The following is an 18,584-nucleotide window of genomic DNA, read 5'->3' on the forward strand; positions in this document are numbered from 1 at the left end:
AGAGCGTGGCGGTCTTCTTGCAGACGTTTCGCTACCAAACTAGGTAACATCACCAGTGCTAGCTAGCATGATAATGTTAAGGTCAGCAAGAAAACCGCCAAGCTGAGAGAGCACCAGAGATGGGTGTAAGAGCCAAGAGCTGAAGGACACACCGAAGAAAGGAAAGCAAGTACAGAGAGAGGCATGCAAGGACAAATTCATGCACTTCAAGGATGAAACATGCTTATGGGGCGGTTTCAGAGTTGGTTTGGGTCACTTCCAACAACAATTACACTACTAGCTCACTTGTGGCACTGTGTTAGAGCAAATCTAAAGGACTCCCTGTTTATTTCTCTTGCTACACTGCTACGCATAACATTTTGCCCACTAAGTTTCTTTCTGCCGATCTTAGGGGATCTTGGTTGTGGCACCAGTAGGACCCCAATCCTGCGTACGTCATGCTGTTTACTCAGGATAAGAGAAGGAAATTGTGATTTCTCTACGCAGGAGCCAAGATTTACGCAACCTTTGCGTTCTTACTTATTATAGTTTAATATTGCAGATTCTGGACTATAGTTGATGAAGCTCCTGCTCATTTCTTTGAGCTTCCGCTTTCTTGCGTTGCAATCTCTAATCCAAGGTTTCTCAACCGTGGCCCTTTGAAGAGGTGTGGACTTCATCTCCCAGAATTCTCCATGGGTGAATTTCATCTCCCAGAATTCTCCAGCCAGCATGGGTGGACTTCATCTCCCAGAATTCTCCAGCCAGCATGGGTGGACTTCATCTCCCAGAATTCTCTAGCCAGCCTGGGTGAATTTCATCTCCCAGAATTCTCCAGCCACCATGGGTGGACTTCATCTCCCAGAATTCTCCAGCCAGCCTGGGTGAATTTCATCTCCCAGAATTCTCCAGCCACCATGGGTGGATTTCATCTCCCAGAATTCTCCAGCCAGCCTGGGTGAATTTCATCTCCCAGAATTCTCCAGCCACCATGGGTGGACTTCATCTCCCAGAATTCTCCAGCCAGCCTGGGTGAATTTCATCTCCCAGAATTCTCCAGCCACCATGGGTGGACTTCATCTCCCAGAATTCTCCAGCCACCATGGGTGTACTTCATCTCCCAGAATTCTCCAGCCAGCCTGGGTGAATTTCACCTCCCAGAATTCTCCAGCCAGCATGGATGGATTTCAGTTCTCATAATCCTCCAGCCAGCATGGATGAACTTCACTTCCCAGAATTCCCCAGCCGCTTGTGAATTCTGGGACTTGGAAGTCCACCCATCTTCAACTGGGCAAAGCTGAGAAACTCTACTTTAATCCAATTCCCTATATTATTTGGAGGTCCCCTTCCACCCGACAACGGTTGTACAAAGTCCGAGACACAAGGAACAAGGCAAGACGACACAGCAGAGATGAAATGTGGTTTTAGAGTAGGAAAAAAAAATCCTCCCCCTCACTATACCTCTAATCATCAGTACTTGGTTGAGTTGGAGATGGAGACTCATCCATAGTGGGTGAGCTGTCCCTGGCATCTCTGAGCAAAGTGGAAACGAAGCAGGGAGAGAGAGAAAGAAAGAGAGAGAGAAAGAAAGGAAGGGGAGAAGAAAGAGCAGATCAGCCATGTTAAAAAGAAAAGCAGGGACACACGATCTCGTGAAGAGCTCATTCACCCTGTCGGAAAACGAGTTGGAGAGTCATCTCAAAAAGACAAAAGGCAGTTAGTGAGGGAGGGGAATTTGCTAAGTTTGGGACGCTATGAAAACTATTATGTAATGCAGTGGTTCTCAACCTTTTTAATGCCGCGACCCCAACCGGTCGTAAGTTGAGGACTAAACCGGTCGTAAGTCGAGGACTAAACTGGTCGTAAGTCGAGGACTACCCAACCAGTCGTAAGTCAAGGACTTTCCCTGCCCGGGAGCGCCGCGCATGCATGGTTTTGCCCCCTGCGCCGGCCGAGGCATAGCTGGCAAGCGGCAGAGACGGAGCCGGCCAACCACCAGCTGGCCCGGCCCAAGGGAGGTAAGGCATCCGCTGGAAAAGGGGGAAAAAATGGCGGACAAAAAAAATGGTGGACAAAAAAAATGGCGGACAGCCTTGCTTGGCGACCCCCATGAAATGGTCGATCGACCCCAAATGGGGTCCTGACCCACAGGTTGAGAACCACTGATGTAATGGAATGAAGAAAACTGAAGAGGCGTTTTAGATCTGGATTGATTTAATAACTAATTGAGTATGTTAAATTAGTAAGATGATATTCTTGTCTGATAATATGGACGTTATTAGGTATGATAATTAACTGGATGAAATTTGAATTAGGCCCAATGGGCTGAAATGATTTAAGGTCTGATATTATTTTTGTTATTTTGTTATCTTAAAGAGATTTGATTGATTGATTATATATGTATTGGATAGACTAATATTTTACTTTAATTAGGAGATATATTGTGTAGTGGAAGAAGAAATAAATGAGATTTGTGATAAAATTAAGGATTTAAGAGATTGAGATCTAGAATATATTTGGAAGGGATACCTGAATTGATAATTTGTTTCTTTAAGGTCAAATTTGATTATGTTAATTGTAAATTCACAAAGCTTTAAAACAGGTTTAGGATTTTTAGAAATTTAAATTAGAAATGGATTATCTTAAATGGATTAGGTTAATTGAGGGAAATAGAGAGGGAATATTTAATGTATTGATTTGTATTATTCATATATGGTTTTATTTCTGGATGTTTGATTACCCCAGCACCACGGTGTGTCTTAAGCACTTTGTTCTAAGAATTAAAAAACCAATAAAATTTGTTTAAAAAAAAGAAAAAGAAAAAAGGGAGTTAGTGACGGAGGGGAATTTGCTAAGTTTGGGATGCTGGGAGTTGCACGGGAAGAATTGATGAAGGGTGTAAGAAGTGGAAAAAAGGATATTTCTTTGCCAGATGAGACAATGCAGTTCCTAGGACAGTGTTTCTCAACCTGGGTCACTTTAAGAGGCGTGGACTTCAACTCCCAGAATTCCCCAGCCAGCATACTGGCTGGGGAATCCTGGGAATTGAAGTCCACGCCTCTTAAAGTGACCCAGGTTGAGAAACACTGTCCTAGACTAATAAAAAAGCTCTCCTCTTTAATTAAAGAGGTCAGATATTCCTGTTCCCCCCCCCAAAAAAGAGCGCAAAATCATGTATTATTATTTGATTTATTTTTTTTTCTAGCAATCAGCTGTACATTTAGCCCAGTTCAACTGTTGGAAAAGTTCACATGCAGATCCCTTCTCCTGAAATTTTGGACATGAGCTGGGCCACCAGATTCAGAAAATTGGCAAAACTGGATCACCCTTTGGAAAACTCCTTTCCAAAGGGCAGTTAAAATGGTGTTAATAGGTTAAAAACTCGGGACATCACCTTCTTTACGGGACGTGTGAAATTTATGGTCACAGCAGCATATGTGTTGGAGCATGCAAAATTTTACCATTTTGCTTCGAAACATCACTGTGAATGTAAGACACCCTGCCTAAGGCAGCCACACCATTGCTTTTCACAGAGTGACAATTGTGGAAATGTGAACTGGATCGTTATTTTGATGGGATTCCTCCCTCCACCCCCATTTTCTTCTTTACACGTATACAGAGATTCTAACTATTAATTCAGAGAGTGCGCAGCTAGTACCGTCCTCATCCAGGCTCCCTCTTTTCTTGGTCATCCCATCTTTGCCTTGTTTTTTTTTTTAATTACTTTTTCTCATTTTGACTAATTCTACCGGAAGGCAGGAGACTAATACACGTGCACAGATGTTAATAAGAGATCATCGAATCAGCTTGGTGCCAGTAGGGATCAAACTCAGTGTAAACATCTGGGTAGCCTAGAACAGTGGTTCTCAACCTGTGGTCCACCGACCCCTGGGGGGGGGCGCAATGTCGTCACAGGCGGTCCGCGAAGGCTGGAAGAAATGTGATTTAAATCTTAAGTCTTTGGGGGTGTGTGTCTGTGGCCATGGTTCGTGGCCACAACAGCAATAACACTTAGACTTATATACCACTTTGCAGTGCTTTACAGCCCTCTCTAAGCGGTTTACAGAGTCAGCATGTTGCCCCCAACAATCTGGGTCCTCATTTTACTGAGCTCGGAAGGAGAGAATGCCGAGTCAACCGTGAGCTGGTGAGGATCGAACCGCCGGCAGTGGGCAGAGTTAGCCTGCAGTACCGCATTCTGACCACTGCGCCACCATGGCTCTATTTAAAGGGGGGGGACTGTGGTGAAGAAAAGGTTGAGAACCACTGACCTAGATGGTATCTACAAAAAGTGGGCTGACAAGAGGTATCCACGCCTGGCCCTGCGCCCTCTTCCTCCTCGCCCCTTCCCACGGGGTCCCAAAACTCACCCAGTTTGCCAAGCTAAGATGTGGTGTGGACAGCTGGGGGTCAAAGACCCACAATCACTAGATGTGGTGGTTGAAGTCCTCGGATGGTGAGGTAAGGCAGCTGGAAAAAACAACGGAGATATCACATTGAGGTTCTTCTGTCTGTGAAACTGGACCTCTTGACCCTAATTCCAAATATGAAGTGACCGATGGCACTAAATTTAGTTATTCAACTAAATAACAGCCAGTGCAGTTCCAGCTTCTCTCCTTTTTTATTTGGAGGCAGTCCTCTACTTACAACAGGTCATTGGTGACCAGTTACAAGGGCACTGAAAAAAGTGACTTATGACCATTTTTCACACGACCCTTGCCACGCATCCCGGTGTGTGTGTGTGTGTGTGTGTGTCATGTGATTCCCTTTTGCGACCTTCTGATAAGCAAAGTCAACGGGGGAAGCCGGATTCACTTAACGACCGGGCGACTAACAACTGCAGTGATTCATTTAACAACTGTAGCAGCCATGGTCATAAAGCGAGGTCAAACTCACTTAAGTCTCTTCACTTAGCGACAGAAATTTTGGGCTCAATTGTGGTCATAAGCCGAGGATTACCTGTATGTATGTATCTGTCACAATTTCTTTGCAGCCCATCTCACTGTGGGCCTACTTTAGGCATTTAACAATGACAAAAAGGAAGAAAAATGGAAAAGTTGTGTAAAATAATAGAACAATAAAGTATACAATGATAAAGGAAAACAGTGATAACAAATACATCAGTAAGATAACCCAAAAGACGGATGGGCGGAGAACAGAGAGCAAGTGTGTGTGGGGGGGAAAGAAATGGAATTTTCCTGCCTGGATACCTGTCCGTGCACTCAGGGAGGGTCAAAAAAGTCAAAATGGCAGCTGTTGAGTATGATCAAAGCTTTCCTGCATTTTAAAAAGGAGCAGCTTTGATTGATTGCTGCGGTCGTCTTGATGGCTTTGGGTCTCTCTCTGTGTCGGCTCCATTTGAATAAAAAAGCCAAATTTCTCAGCAAAGTGGCTTATTTTTAGCAGCAAGAGTGTCTTTTGTGGCCTTAAACTTCAGACAGCTGAGATAATATTAAAAGTCTTCAGCAGAGCCAGGCTGTCTGCTGTTGTAATCCAATTGGTTTACGATTGGGATAACTTAACGTGTAATGAATGCCAAGAGGCACCAGCCGTGCATCACGTTCTGGAATTAGTAGAGCATAATCTTATCAGCAAAAATGGACTTTTAGAGGCTCAGCTTTTGACAAGCAAAAAGCTTGTTTGCCTTCCGGGCAAACAAACTTAAAACTCTATGTAAAGCACCTCCAGACCGATCAATCGCATGGATCGGTTGTAGCTCTCGAAAGCTAATCAAAGGCACAAAAGGGAAACATTCGTATCTTATTTCTGCAAGTCCTTGGTGATTTAGAAGCTTCAAATTTAATTTGTCACCGTTAATAATTATCTACGTTTGAGCACAGGTAGGAGGCCCCTGCCGAGCCGCGTCTTCGATTGATGTGACATTTGAGTTTGTGCAAATTGTAAATCAATACCAGGCTGCAGTTAGTGCAAGCCAAAATTCAGTTAAGGCGAGCCTAGTATGCGTGCAATTGAGGCTAACGTATGGGCCGTTGTGGTTTTAGAGGTTTTGTGTGCACCAGGTGGAGAAAACGAAAATCCCGCCAGAGGAGAACAGTGCAGGTTTAACACACAGGGGTTTTGTGCTTGGGGAATAGGTTGTGTCCCCCCCCCCCCAAATACTGGAACACTGCTATCGTGTTCCCCCTAACTCCTTCTTTTCATTAAACTAGACCAGGGATAGGCAACCATGGCTCTTTTATGACTCGTGGACATCAACTCCCAGAATTCCTGAGCCAGCATGGGGGAACTATGGCCCCTTCATGACTTGTGGACTTCAACTCCCAAAATTCCTGAGCCAGCATGGCTCAGCTTGGAAACCTCTCCCTTTCCCCTCAGCGTGGCTGGCTCAGGAATTCTGGGAGTTGAAGTCCACGAGTCATAAAAGAGCCAAGGTTGCCTACCCCTGGGCTAAGACATACCCAATTCCTGCAACGGTTCTTTATATGTTTTAGCCTCCAGTCCCCTAATCATCTCTGTTGCTCTTCCCTGTACTCTTTCCAGAGTCTCAACATCTTTTTTGATATTCTGGCAACCAAAACTGGATGCAATACAAGCAGTCCTCAACTTACGACAGTTCATTTAGTGACCGTTCAACGTTACAACGGCGCTAAAAAAGGTGACTTTTGATCGTTTCCCACAGTTATCACCTTTGCAGCATCCCCGTGGCTCACGTGATCAGAATCCAGATCCTCAGCAATTGGCTCGTATTTATGACGATTTCCGTGTCCCCGGGGTCACGTGATCCCCTTTGGCGACCTTCTGACAAGCCAAGTCAACGGGAAAGGCAGATTCGCTTAAAAACCGTGTTACTAACTTAACAACTGCAGTGATTCACTTAACAACTTTGATCAGAAAGATGTGGGGTAAAATTCACTTAACTGTCTCATTTAGCAACAGAATTTTTTGGCTCAGTTGTGGTCGTAAGTTGAGGACTCCCTGTATTCCAAGTGTGGTCTTACTAAGGCTTTGTTAAGCGGTACTAACACTTCACGTGATCTTGATTCTATCCCTCTGTTAATGTAGCCTGGGACTGCAGACATGCTACATGCTTGCAGACTAATTCCCACATTTATTGTGAGCATTTTAGACTTTTACATTCCTTCTCATTCCTCCCTTCCCAGCTGGGAAGCTCAGCTTGGCTGGGTAAATAAAAGACTGGATATATAAGTATTAGCCGAACGTAATTATTAGCTAAGATGCTGCTTATATTTGGAGATTGCTCTTTGTGGGTGATTTTTGAACAGTGTCAAGTTCTTACACATTTGAGAAACTCTTAATTACAGCAGTGGCACCAATATTAATCTATTTCCAGCTGTAAATCACCACTTCGAGCATTTAGTTTCTTATTTAAAGAACCCCCCGAGTGGGGTATAATCTATGTGATATACAATGTTTTGCGCAGAAGCTGAGGCCGAGACAGAATAGTTTTATTTGAGATCAGGATTAAAATCAGAATTCGAAGTCACATGGCCTCTGCAACGCCCTGACATTTGATCCAAGGAGTAACCTCTTTGTAGGTGCTCACTGCTTGCTTCACGCCGACTCATTCTGCTTTACACCAAAGGCAGAAAGGTAGCTCATCATTATCCAGGGGTGGTCCTTGAAGACCACCCAGAAGCCTCAACTGGTCCAGCGGATGGAGGCACAAGCAGTGATGGACATGTATCAATGGGCTTTTGTAAGATCGTTGTGCTGGACATAGCTTTGTTTCTAGGTGATCTTCAAGCTGGTTGTTACAGGGATTGCCTGTTCTCATATCTTCCAATTTGATCCTGCAGAGTTAGCACTACTTTGATTAAACAATGCCCTGGCTAACACAAAGAAGAGGGGGCGGGGGTCAACTTATTCTCCAAAGCACCAGAAGGCAGGACAAGAAACAATGGATGGAAACTAATCAAGGAGAGAAGCAACCCTGGAATTAAGGAGAACTATTCCAAACAGTGAGAACAATTAACCAATGGAACGGCCTGCCTCCAGAAGTTGTGGGTGCTTCAACACTGGAGGATTTTAAGAAGAGACTGGACAGCCGCTTGTCTGAAATGTTAGGGTCTCCTGCTTGAGCAAAAGGCTGGACTAGAAGATCTCCAAAGTCCCTTCCAGCTCTATTCTGATTCTAATCTTTCAGGACTGCCAAAAGTGCTCCTTCTCTGTAGCACGTTTGAGGTTCTCCCCAAGATGCAAATAGCCCCCCCCCAGTCTGTTATTGTTCAGAATACCCATGAAGAACAGGTTCTTCATCCGGGCCTCTGGACTTCATCATGCTTTGCTCTTTTACCTTTACATTTTATGTCCCAAAGGTGCTTTTGGACTTCCTTGGTTTTTGTTTTCTCTGAAAACATTTTGCTTCTCCTCTGAGAAGCTTCTTCAGTTCTGAAGAAGCTTCTCGGATGAGAAACGAAACGTTCTTAAAGAAAGCATATAAGGAACGGCTGCTGGAATTGGGTATGTCTAGTTTAATGAAGAGAAGGACGAGGGGGAACATGACAGCAGTGTTCCAATACCTCAGGGGCTGCCCCAAAGAAGAGGGAGCCAAGCTATTCTCCAGAGCACCTGAAGGCAGGACAAGAAGCAATGGATGGAAACCGATCAAGGAGAGAAGCAACCTAGAACTAAGGAGAAACTTCCTGACAGTTAGAACAATTAACCAGTGGAACAACCTGCCTCCAGAAGTGGTGAACGCTCCAACACTGGAAGTTTTTGAGAAGAGACTGGACGACCATTTGTCCGAAATGGTATAGGGTTTCCTGCCTGACCAGGGGGTTGGGCTAGATGACCTCCAAGGTCCCTTCCAACTTTATTATTATTGTTGTTGTTGTTGTTGTTGTTGTTATTATTATTATTATTATTATTATTATTATTATTATTACTATTATAAACCAAGAAAGTCCAGTTGTTTTTTGGAAAAGGACCTTTGGGACAACTATGACCTGGATGATTGGGAATCTCCACAGACTTCACTTTTTAGGTTAATATTGTGTGGTGGAAGGAGAGAAAGGAGTAAAGAGGCATGCCAGTATGGAGTTGCTCTGTGGGAGGAATGACACAAGGCAGACTAGGGAAGCCCTTATCTACCTATTCCCAAGAGAATGCAGCCAGTCTGGTGAGATTATTGTCAAAGAAGTGATCAACAATGAATGACTTTGGCCTATTCACTGAGTTGTGCCCGACATATTGATTTTATTGAAACTGTGAGGCGCCCAGTCATTGAGAGTTGGATGGTGAACTGGTTTTAAAAAAACATTGTCGTTATCATTATCACCATCACCATCTTCCTATTAGCATCAGACACTATGAGTTAAGGCATTTAATTTAATAGCTGGAAGAATAATGTGTACGATGGGCCAGAACACACAATTGTAGTCGATTGATTGGACAGTGCGGGCTCCTGCATGAGGCAAGCTACGTTAGGATTGGTTGGTGGGTGTGAAGGGGGAGTTTCCCTTTTTCCCCGCCTTTTTTCTTCTGCGTGCTCTGTATGCTGTTCGGCGATTTACCTGACGATTTACCTCACGATGTAGTGATGGGCCTGACTGTCTTGTCTCCTATAAATATATATGTCTCTGACTCTATTTGGACATCGGTTGTGCAATTCCCTGATATCGTGTCTCCCCGGCCCCATCAGAGACTTGGGATTTATTCCTTTAAATGTCATCTGGGCCCAGAATTTCTCCCGCTTACCTGACGTTGCTTTGCACATGGGAGGCATCCTGGTTACCTTACTGTGCGCCACGAAGGTGCTTTGAGAGGAGTTACTGTACTGGGAGCTGCTATCCGACGAAGTGGAGCTTGTGTGCGACAACCGGCTGTGGTCTTTGTGGGGGGCCGTGGACCGCTGGTACCATAGTCTGAGCTCATCCGAGACCACAGTCCTCCCCGATCCCTTTTCGTGGCCGTCTCTCCCCAACGAAGGAGTCCTTATGATCTGAGACCGGGAGGGAGTCAACCGGAGGGAGTCCACTTCGTCCCCGTGCCAGTTCTCCTTAAACATGCCCCCCGCTGTGTACGAATTGGACGTTTTAAACTGTGCTTTCACGCTGTAGTGTCCCTCCTGGTCGTTTTCGAGGCTGCGCACCACCACCGGCGTCGAGCTCCCTTCGATGTACAGCGGGTACTCTTTGATCCTGTACTGGGAGGAAGGCTGGCTTTGGCTGTGCAGGTAGACGCCGTGATGGGCGGTCCCGTTGCCGGCAGCCAGGTTGGGCATGCTTCCCGAATTGGAGCAAACGAGGTTTCCAGTTGACTTGTGTCGCTGTCTCTGGCGCTCGCGAGCTTTGGAGGGCGAGTCCTCCGCCAGCGTGGAGTAATTGGCATTCATCTGGGCCGGGTAGTAATGCTCGGAGCTGGAGTGGCTCGTACAGGAGGAGCAGTCATCCATGGGGTCTGACCCATTACTGCTACGAGTCCTTGGGGTGTAGAAGTCGGGGCTCCCCGTTTCGTTTTCCGAGCCAAGAAGCTTTCCTTGCGATTCTAAACTGGAACTTCGGTGTCTAAAGTGCTGAGCTAAACTATGCAGTCTGGTAGGGCTGATGTCCACCGATCTGTAAGCCCGGAGAAACAGAAAGGGGAAAAAAAACAAAACAGAATTAAGACTCTAAACATCACTACAGAGGGCAATCGTTTGATGGAAACCTGCTCCCGGGATATTTCCAGCGTGCCTTAAATCAGGGGTCCCCAACCCCCGGTCCGTGGATTGGTACCGGGCCGCGGCATGCCAGCAACTGGGCTGCACAAACAAGCAAAGTCCCATCCGCGGGATGCAGGCAGCACACAAAACCATGCCCCCTCCGGTCTACGGAAAAACCTCTCTCCACGTAACCAGTCCCTGGTGCCCAAAAGGTTGGAGACCTCTGCCTTAAATGCTTCAGCTCCAACTGGCATCCAATACAAGTATAGCACACAAGTCAGATACGTGAAAAGCTTTTTCAGAAAAGCTGCTTTAGTCCAGGCATGTCCAACCTTGGTCACTTTAACACTTGTGGACTTTAATTCCCGGAACTGCCCAACTAGCATTCTGGGAGTTGAAGTCCACATGTCTTAAAATGACCAAGGTTGAAGAATGCTGCTGCAGCTTGATACCATAACCAGCATGCCTTTCTTTCTAAATCTTTACTTCAGAACTTCAAACACAATTCTGTTGGAATCAGCTCTTCATCACACCAACAAACCTAACCATGTCCATGATTTGGAGATATGTTCAGAAAGGACAAAATATTTTGAACCTATTTTTAATGCTGCAGTCTTTCCAGTTTTGATGTTCCCTGTTCAAGTGTGAAGGGTGTCCATCTTGAAACAGAGGCTCATCAACACCGGGACATCGTTAGTGAAGGTGAAACACCTTCTTTCAATTTTGCCCAAAGTATTTTGAGGTTGATCTGGCCTGACTGGAAGCATTCCAGGTTCAGAAAACTTTTGGTGAGGTGGAAACGGCCCGTGTTGATCTCAGAAACATTTCAAGTACAATTTCTCTTCCATGTTTCTATTAACCTTGATTTAAAAAGTTTATGGCCAGGAGTCCAACAGAAGAATAGAAAGAGAGGAAACCGTGGGACGAAAGGACTCACCTGGTGGAATGGACATAATGTGGACTGCGTACCCGTAGATCTGGTGTCGATGGCATGCTGGATTGAGTGTTCCAATGGGGAAGATTCCTCACTGGGCTGTTCTGAAGAGAGTTGCTTCCTCCACCTTCCACACAACTTCCAGTACTGGGAAACCGCTTGTGACTAACGCAAACAGAAGATGACAAAGAATTCAAAACACATTCTTTATTTTACACGCGCCGCTAAATGGGCACCATCTCTACCTACGCACATGGAACCTTCAGGTAGACAGTAGCAAATTTTAGATTTTCCAAGTATCATCCCAACATGGAACGAATTACCCCCAGAGATCCGGGTCATTCCGGATCTCCCCTCCTTCCGCCGCGCCCTCAAGACATGGCTATTCCAACTAGCGGGACTGGCCTAAGGGATATTTTAATTTGATTTTAATTTGGTTTTTAACATAATTTTAAAAAGAAACGGCAAAAAAAATCAATATTTCATTTTAATTGTATTTTAAACTTAGTATTTTGTATGGTTTGTCTGTTTTTTAACTTGCTGTAAGCCGCCCTGAGTCCGCCAGGAGAAGGGCGGGGTATAAATTTAATAAAACCTAAAACCTAAAAAACCTAAACAGCTGTAACAAGGGTTTTCTCCCATGTAACTCTCTTCAAGTGTCTTGGGATGACAAGTTCCCGATCATTCAAGGGTTACCAGACTGGGACAGTCAAATGAAAGGAATGTGGCCGGCCAAGTAGTTGGATGGAGACAGAGAACATCACCAGCTAGGGCAGATTGGTGCATTCATGCCTTAGAATAACACAGAAAACAGGGGCCTTGGAGATCTTCTAGTCCAACCCTCTGCTCAAGCAAGGAAACCCTAATCCATTCTGGACAAATGGATGTCTGGTCTCTTCTTGAAAACCTCCAGTTATGGAGCACCCACAACATCTGGAGGCAAGCTGTTCCACTGATTAACTGTCCTCACCATCAGGAAATTTCTCCTTATTTCTAGGTTGGATCTGTGTTTAATGAACTTCTATCTGTTGCTTCTTGTCCTGCCATCTGGTGCTTTGGAGGATAAGTCATCATCTCTTCTCTGTGACAGTTCCTTGAGTACTGGAAGACTGCTATCGTGTCATCCCTAGTCCTTCTCTTTGTTACATACCCTGTTCCTGCAACCGTTCACCATATGGTTTAGCCTCCAGACCTGTTATTATCTTTGTTGCTCTTCTCTGCACTTTTTCTAGTGCTTATATATGGAAGGTATGGATTCAGGCATTTAAAAGAATTTGTCTATGTACACATCTAGTTTCTTCTCCCTTCCAACCGACTGTCATACATGCACAACCATGGCATTTAAAAACGGGCAGTGAAAAAATATGTCTATGTACACATCTAGTTTCTTCTCCCTTCCAACTGATTGTCATACATGCACAACCATGGATGCATGCACAAACCCACACATATATGCAAATTTGCAGGCATATATACACATGCACACTTCTGGCTATGTTAGCTGCTGAATGCTGCATGTCCTTGGAGAATAATATTTTTGTTCTGCTCTGGGTAAGGGGCAACCATATTTATATATATAAAATTAGCCAGATTAATGCAAGATCTGCAGAAAGTGGATATCATCATCGTTTCTTCCAATTAAAGCCTCAAGTTGCAGGAATCAGGGATGTCTAGTTTAAGAAGCACTAGGGGTGACATGACAGCAGTCTTCCAATATCTAAGGGGCTGCCACAAAGAAGAGGGAGTCAAGCTATTTTCCAAAGCACCTAATGGCAGGACAAGAAGCAATGGATGGAAATGAATCAAGGGGAGAACCAACCTAGAACTAAGGAGAAATTTCCTGGCAGTGAGAACAATTAACCAGTGGAGCAGGTCGCCTCCAGAAGTTGTGGGTCCTTCAACACTGGGGGGTTTTAAGAAGAGATTGGACAACCATTTGTCTGAAATGATACAGGGTTCTTGCTTGAGCAGGGGGTTGGACTAGAAGACCTCCAAGGTCCCTTCCAACTCTGTTATTCTGAGAAATTTATGCAGAAGCTTTATAGAATGTCCATTGGCACATTAATGCATAATTTTACACACACCCCTGGAATGTGCTGGCAAACCTTTGCTTTATTTCGACAAGTCCTCCAATGATGGATGGAAGGTCCGCCATTTCCTGCTCTGGACTCACCTGGAGTGGCCGTGAGAAGAACGCTTCTTCACCTTCTCGTAAGGTTCATCCAAGGAAGACTCGCTCCACATCTTGGGCTTAATGGGGGACTTGTCATAGTCATTCCTGTGATAGTGCATTTGCCGGAGACCCTCCAGAGACTGTGGAGGGGGAGGTCTGTTGTGCAAGGGGGGGCGAGGAGGGAGCCCTTTGTGAGGTGACTGTAAAGGGGATATTGTGCTGGTAACAGGGCAGTCTTCTGGAATGGAAGGAGAAGAAGGGTCAGGCATGATGGACAGGCCCACACATGAAGGATCAATCAAACTGATTTACCGCTAAAAGTCTACACACAGAAATCTTCTCAACTAACAGTTAGCACCTAGTTAAGAGTTAGATAAGGACCAACAGCACTCAAGGGGAATTGGGTTTAGTTTGTTTGTGGCTATGTAAGGATTCTAGACTGATGGCTCTCTTGACTCCGCCCCCTGGTGCCATCTCTTCTCCTTCAAGAAGAGAGCATTTCAAGCCCATTTGAAGTTCATCTCAACTCTTTGGTTTAATTACTTGACAGCCATCAAGGCACCTCTTTTTTATCAAATGTTGGCATCATGTTGCAAGGAGCCGAAAGCTATAAATCCCACAAATGGGCAAATTATGGGAGAAAAAGATACATTTAATGGTGTTAGGTCCCTAGGTGGGTCTTGATGCTTGTGGAAAGAGGCACGCTCTGCATAAATAAAATATGGGCATACCCATCTTCTGGAGGAACTAAAATAAGGGAGCCATCATTTGGGATCAAAAAGGAGACTCCCACCCCAATTAAAAGCCAAAATCCTTTTGAAAAATGACATGACAAGCAAGACGATCAGCCAATGAAAGTAGACAGGAAAAAAAACTTGAAATACTGGGGTATTTTTAAAATGAACTCGGCTCCGAGTAGCCTCCTTCCTATATTTTCATAATATACCTAAAATTAAGGAAGACAGATACTAACCCCCTACTAATCCCACCCCCGGGGAAAAAGTGTCCCCTGGATAGGCGATTTGCAAAAAAGCTCCTGCTCTACTTCCTACAACCAAACTCAAGATACAGTTCACACCAAAACGGGCGAGAGAGCTGGTCCATTAGGATCACTGGACCAAAATCATTTCGACCGGCACTGGTAAGCAGTGCTTGGAAATAAAAGATCCTCTCTTTATTCTTGTGATGTGCCGCTGCCTTTTGCAAAAATTTGAAATAACTGTGTGTGTCAATGCTGCAAATACTGTATATTCTTGCTTTGACAAAATATGCAGAACTGTCTGGTAACTTTAGAGTTAATTCAGATGATGGTGGGGGGGGAGGAGAAAGATAGGACTGCAGGCACGGAAGAAAACCTTTGACCTTCACACTAATTGGATAACCGTGATATATGACAGCTAATTTAGGGAGGGAACATGCTGATAATTTAACTGCTCAGAGGAAGAGAATTTCAGATCTTAGCATCACCTTCCGTTATGCCTGTGCCGACATTTTTGTAACAATAAATTATTTTTAGGAAAATCAATGCCTGGAAGTTCTTTGAAGTGTTTCATTAGCCGGAACCATAACAGTGTGCTTATCAAACGCAGAAGATGATAAGACCCCGAAGGTCTTTACGTACCATCCTCCAGGACAACAGCATCTGAGAGGGAGCTATCTTCACTGGCAATGTTCCCATCTAGGAAGCCAAGAGACACAGAGAAGATCCCGTCAACAAGGAAGTAGATCAGCGTTGGTATCCCAGAAGTCAGATAATGAAAGCAGTGCTATCTTTCTTCAGACCCATCCCATGAGCAGAAAGATGGGCAATCTCTGGCTGTTGCAGTACTACAACTCCCAACAACCCAGCCAGGGACTCTAGCAGACATGGGACAGCAAGGCTGGAAGGCCAACTATCCTCCATGGTTTCTCCAGCATGCTATTTCTCATCTACAAATGTTTCCAGGAAATGCATAGGCAGGACAGGCAGACAATAGTTTGACTATTGTCCCTAAACGATGAAGTTTGTTGGTGATAAATAGCCACTGATTTATCATTAATTTGACCACATTTGTTTAGTAACTGTTCGAATTTATGAGGCACTGATAACAACTGTTCAAACTTATCAGGCATTGAAGAAAGTAATTTACGACCAGATTTCGCTCTTATGATTATTGTGGTGATGCTGCAGTCAGATAATCAAAATCTGTGCTGTATTTATGTCTTTTATGATAGTTACAGCATCCCAGGTCACCATTTATGACCTTTCCAGGAAGTTTCTGACCAGCGAAGTCCCGTGGGGGAATCCGGATTTGTTTACTGTCCATGTGGTTCACTTAAAAGACCGTGGTGATGCACTTACAGAACCATGGCCAAAAAAGGTCTTAAAATAAGGAGTGGTCGCTTAATGACCACATCTCTTAGCAATGGAAGTCCCAATTGTGGTTGTAAGTCAAGGACTCCCTATATCCCTTAACAGCTTTGTAAATCAGTGGTCCTTTTAACTGGGGATCTTAAAACAAAATTTGGCAGAGTCCAAAATTAAGAATCTATTTCTCATCGGCATTTTTGTACGCGTTGTAAACTCCTCTTAGCCCAGTGGTGGAGAACCTATGGCATGGGTGCCAGAGGTGGCACTCAGAGCCTTCTCTGTGGGCACGCGCGCCGTCACCCCAGTCCTAGGCCTTCAGCTGGGTTTTATAAAACCTTTTCGCTTTAGGCGTCTGCCGCCGTGTGCAAAAAAAAAAAAAAAGGTTCAATCAATCAGTCAATTTCAACTTCTGGCTGGAAAAAAAGATCTTGCAAAGTTGCTTAACTAACTAACTTCAAAAATCAGGGTGGGTCAGACGGCAATTGTGGCGTCGGTGCGGGTGGGTTACCCGGTGTGGGTGGGTTACCGGTGTGGGTCGGCCGTGGGCTGCTACGTATTCACCCAAAACCCAACGTCAAACCCGTGAGCCAGAGATTTTCCAAGCGGTAGTGACAGAATCGGGTACAACATTAATGTTGAACTCTTAGTGCAAACTTGCTGCCCCAAAAAATGTTCTTCCACAGGAATCTTTCAGTTCTGAGGGAGGTTAAGCTCAATAAAATCCCATTCGTGGCTTTGTTTTTCCCGTCCCCATTTTTCTTTGGGGCTGCCGGTGTGAGATTGCAAATCTGTTTAGCACAAAAAATGCAGACTTGCAATCAGTGATGGCACTTGAGCCCTGTTTCCTTTATCACTTTCCCGAATTTAATACCTCACTTTCCCGAATTTAATACCTCACTTTCCCGAATTTAATACGCAAGTGGCTAGTTGCAGAGGAGTTGATGAGCTTCTGGGCAAGGAACATGAGATGGTCACCTGGTGGGCTTCCATAACTCCAAACAAGGGTTTCTCCATTATTTCTTCAAGCAGCCTATAAGACCCATGAAATCCACCAACCTCTAAACCCCATCCCATCTAAGGCAAAATCTCAGAATATCACAGGTCAATGGTCTTTACCATCTATGATCAGCGAAGCTCTTTGGGTGGGCTTCTTCCCGGATCTGATACGGTACTCATTGATGGAATTTTCAATCTCCTGAAGCTTCTTCAGCGCATTCAGGTAGGACGTCTTCCTCTGCTTTTTCAGCTTCTTGCTGACATTGGGTTCGCTGGCCAGGCGCCGGGCAGCTTCCGTGATCTGGGACTGGATGGCAAATTCTCTTTCCAAGCGTTCCAGCTCAGCTTCCTGTCCGACGGGAAAGAAGTGTCAATGGTCAATGTGTGTTCTGTCCCCGTCTGACACACACACCCAAACAGCCAGCCGAGGGTTAAATAACTTCTCCACACTCCAATCCACAGATAAGAAAACTTGGCAGCAGCTGCTTGCCAAGACTTTTACTCAGAGAACAAAAAATACACACAAGTTTGAAATTCAAGCCACAGCAAACTACTTCGCCAGAGATTCAGCTTTGTCTATCACAGAGTCCAAATGGCCACCACCTCCCTTTTATAGCCTGTGGGGTGTGGTCCAGTGACTCAGCTTAAACTCTGGCACGTCTCCTTTTCTGCTGTGCACGCTTGTCGCTCCTACGCTGGCGTGGATCCAGCCACAACGTATCTTCATCACTATCCGAAACACCTGGCTCCTGGCCAATCTCAGAAACACCTGGCTCCTGGCCAATCTCAGAACCACCTGGCTCCTGGTCAATCTCTTCTCCGTCGGGAGACACCTGAGGCATTGCCAAAGAGGAGGGTCCTGGAGAGGGAGGCCTGGCCATCTCCTCTCCTTCATGTTCAGAGCCTTCTTCCTCCGATAAGAGGGGCTCACAAGACGGAGCCACAACAGTGTGTCTCAAGGTCTGCCATTGAGCTAGTTTCGCTGGGCTGGCATCCAGTCCAGTGAATCAACACTGGATCAACAGAAAAATATGGACCAACGGAAAAATGTGACTGCCGCCCACCAGGGAAGTTGAACTTTTCACATCCTACAGCTCAAGTCACTTCATCTCCTGTATCTAAAGACCTTGGACGTCAGGGTTGACAGTAATCACAATGCCAAATCTTTCTATCCAGGCTCAACTTAGCGAGATGTGCGACTCAGTTTGCAGTAAGTCAGACATGTCAAACACAAGGCCCGGGGGTTGGATGTGGCCCGCGAAGTGGTTTCATGTGGCCCGTGAAGCCATCCTGGAAACAGTGAGGGAACGGCCCCCTCCGCCTTGGCCCTGGCCCAGGCCGGCCGAGAGCCAATGTACAATTTTGTGGTGGCCCTCTATGCTGAAACGCATTCAGTCTTAGCTCCACAAGGCCAACAGCGGAAACAGAGAGGAACCAGCCTCTGCCGCGTCGCCCCCACCCCCTGGGTGCATGCTGGGGAGGCGTCACCCTTTGTGAGGAATGAAGAAATGCGCCATGCCTTGGCGCT

General features: G+C 45.4%; 1 protein-coding gene across 1 annotated transcript in view; it reads right to left on the bottom strand.

The window, feature by feature from the left end:
• Positions 1-1,442: 1,442 nt before the first annotated feature.
• FRMD4A (FERM domain containing 4A) overlaps positions 1,443-18,584 on the bottom strand; it is a 57,574-nt gene continuing 40,432 nt past the window's right edge. The window contains exons 5-11 of the mRNA XM_015826425.1: positions 17,177-17,405; positions 15,332-15,388; positions 13,711-13,948; positions 11,541-11,702; positions 9,658-10,517; positions 4,350-4,449; positions 1,443-1,512 (exon numbers count right to left, since the gene is read on the bottom strand). Of these exons, the coding sequence (XP_015681911.1) occupies positions 1,443-1,512; positions 4,350-4,449; positions 9,658-10,517; positions 11,541-11,702; positions 13,711-13,948; positions 15,332-15,388; positions 17,177-17,405 (1,716 nt within the window). The remainder of the gene's footprint in view (positions 1,513-4,349; positions 4,450-9,657; positions 10,518-11,540; positions 11,703-13,710; positions 13,949-15,331; positions 15,389-17,176; positions 17,406-18,584) is intronic.

Source organism: Protobothrops mucrosquamatus, unplaced genomic scaffold (assembly GCF_001527695.2).
Source record: "Protobothrops mucrosquamatus isolate PMUCROS unplaced genomic scaffold, P.Mucros_1.0 scaffold3128, whole genome shotgun sequence".
Taxonomy (NCBI): domain Eukaryota; kingdom Metazoa; phylum Chordata; class Lepidosauria; order Squamata; family Viperidae; genus Protobothrops; species Protobothrops mucrosquamatus.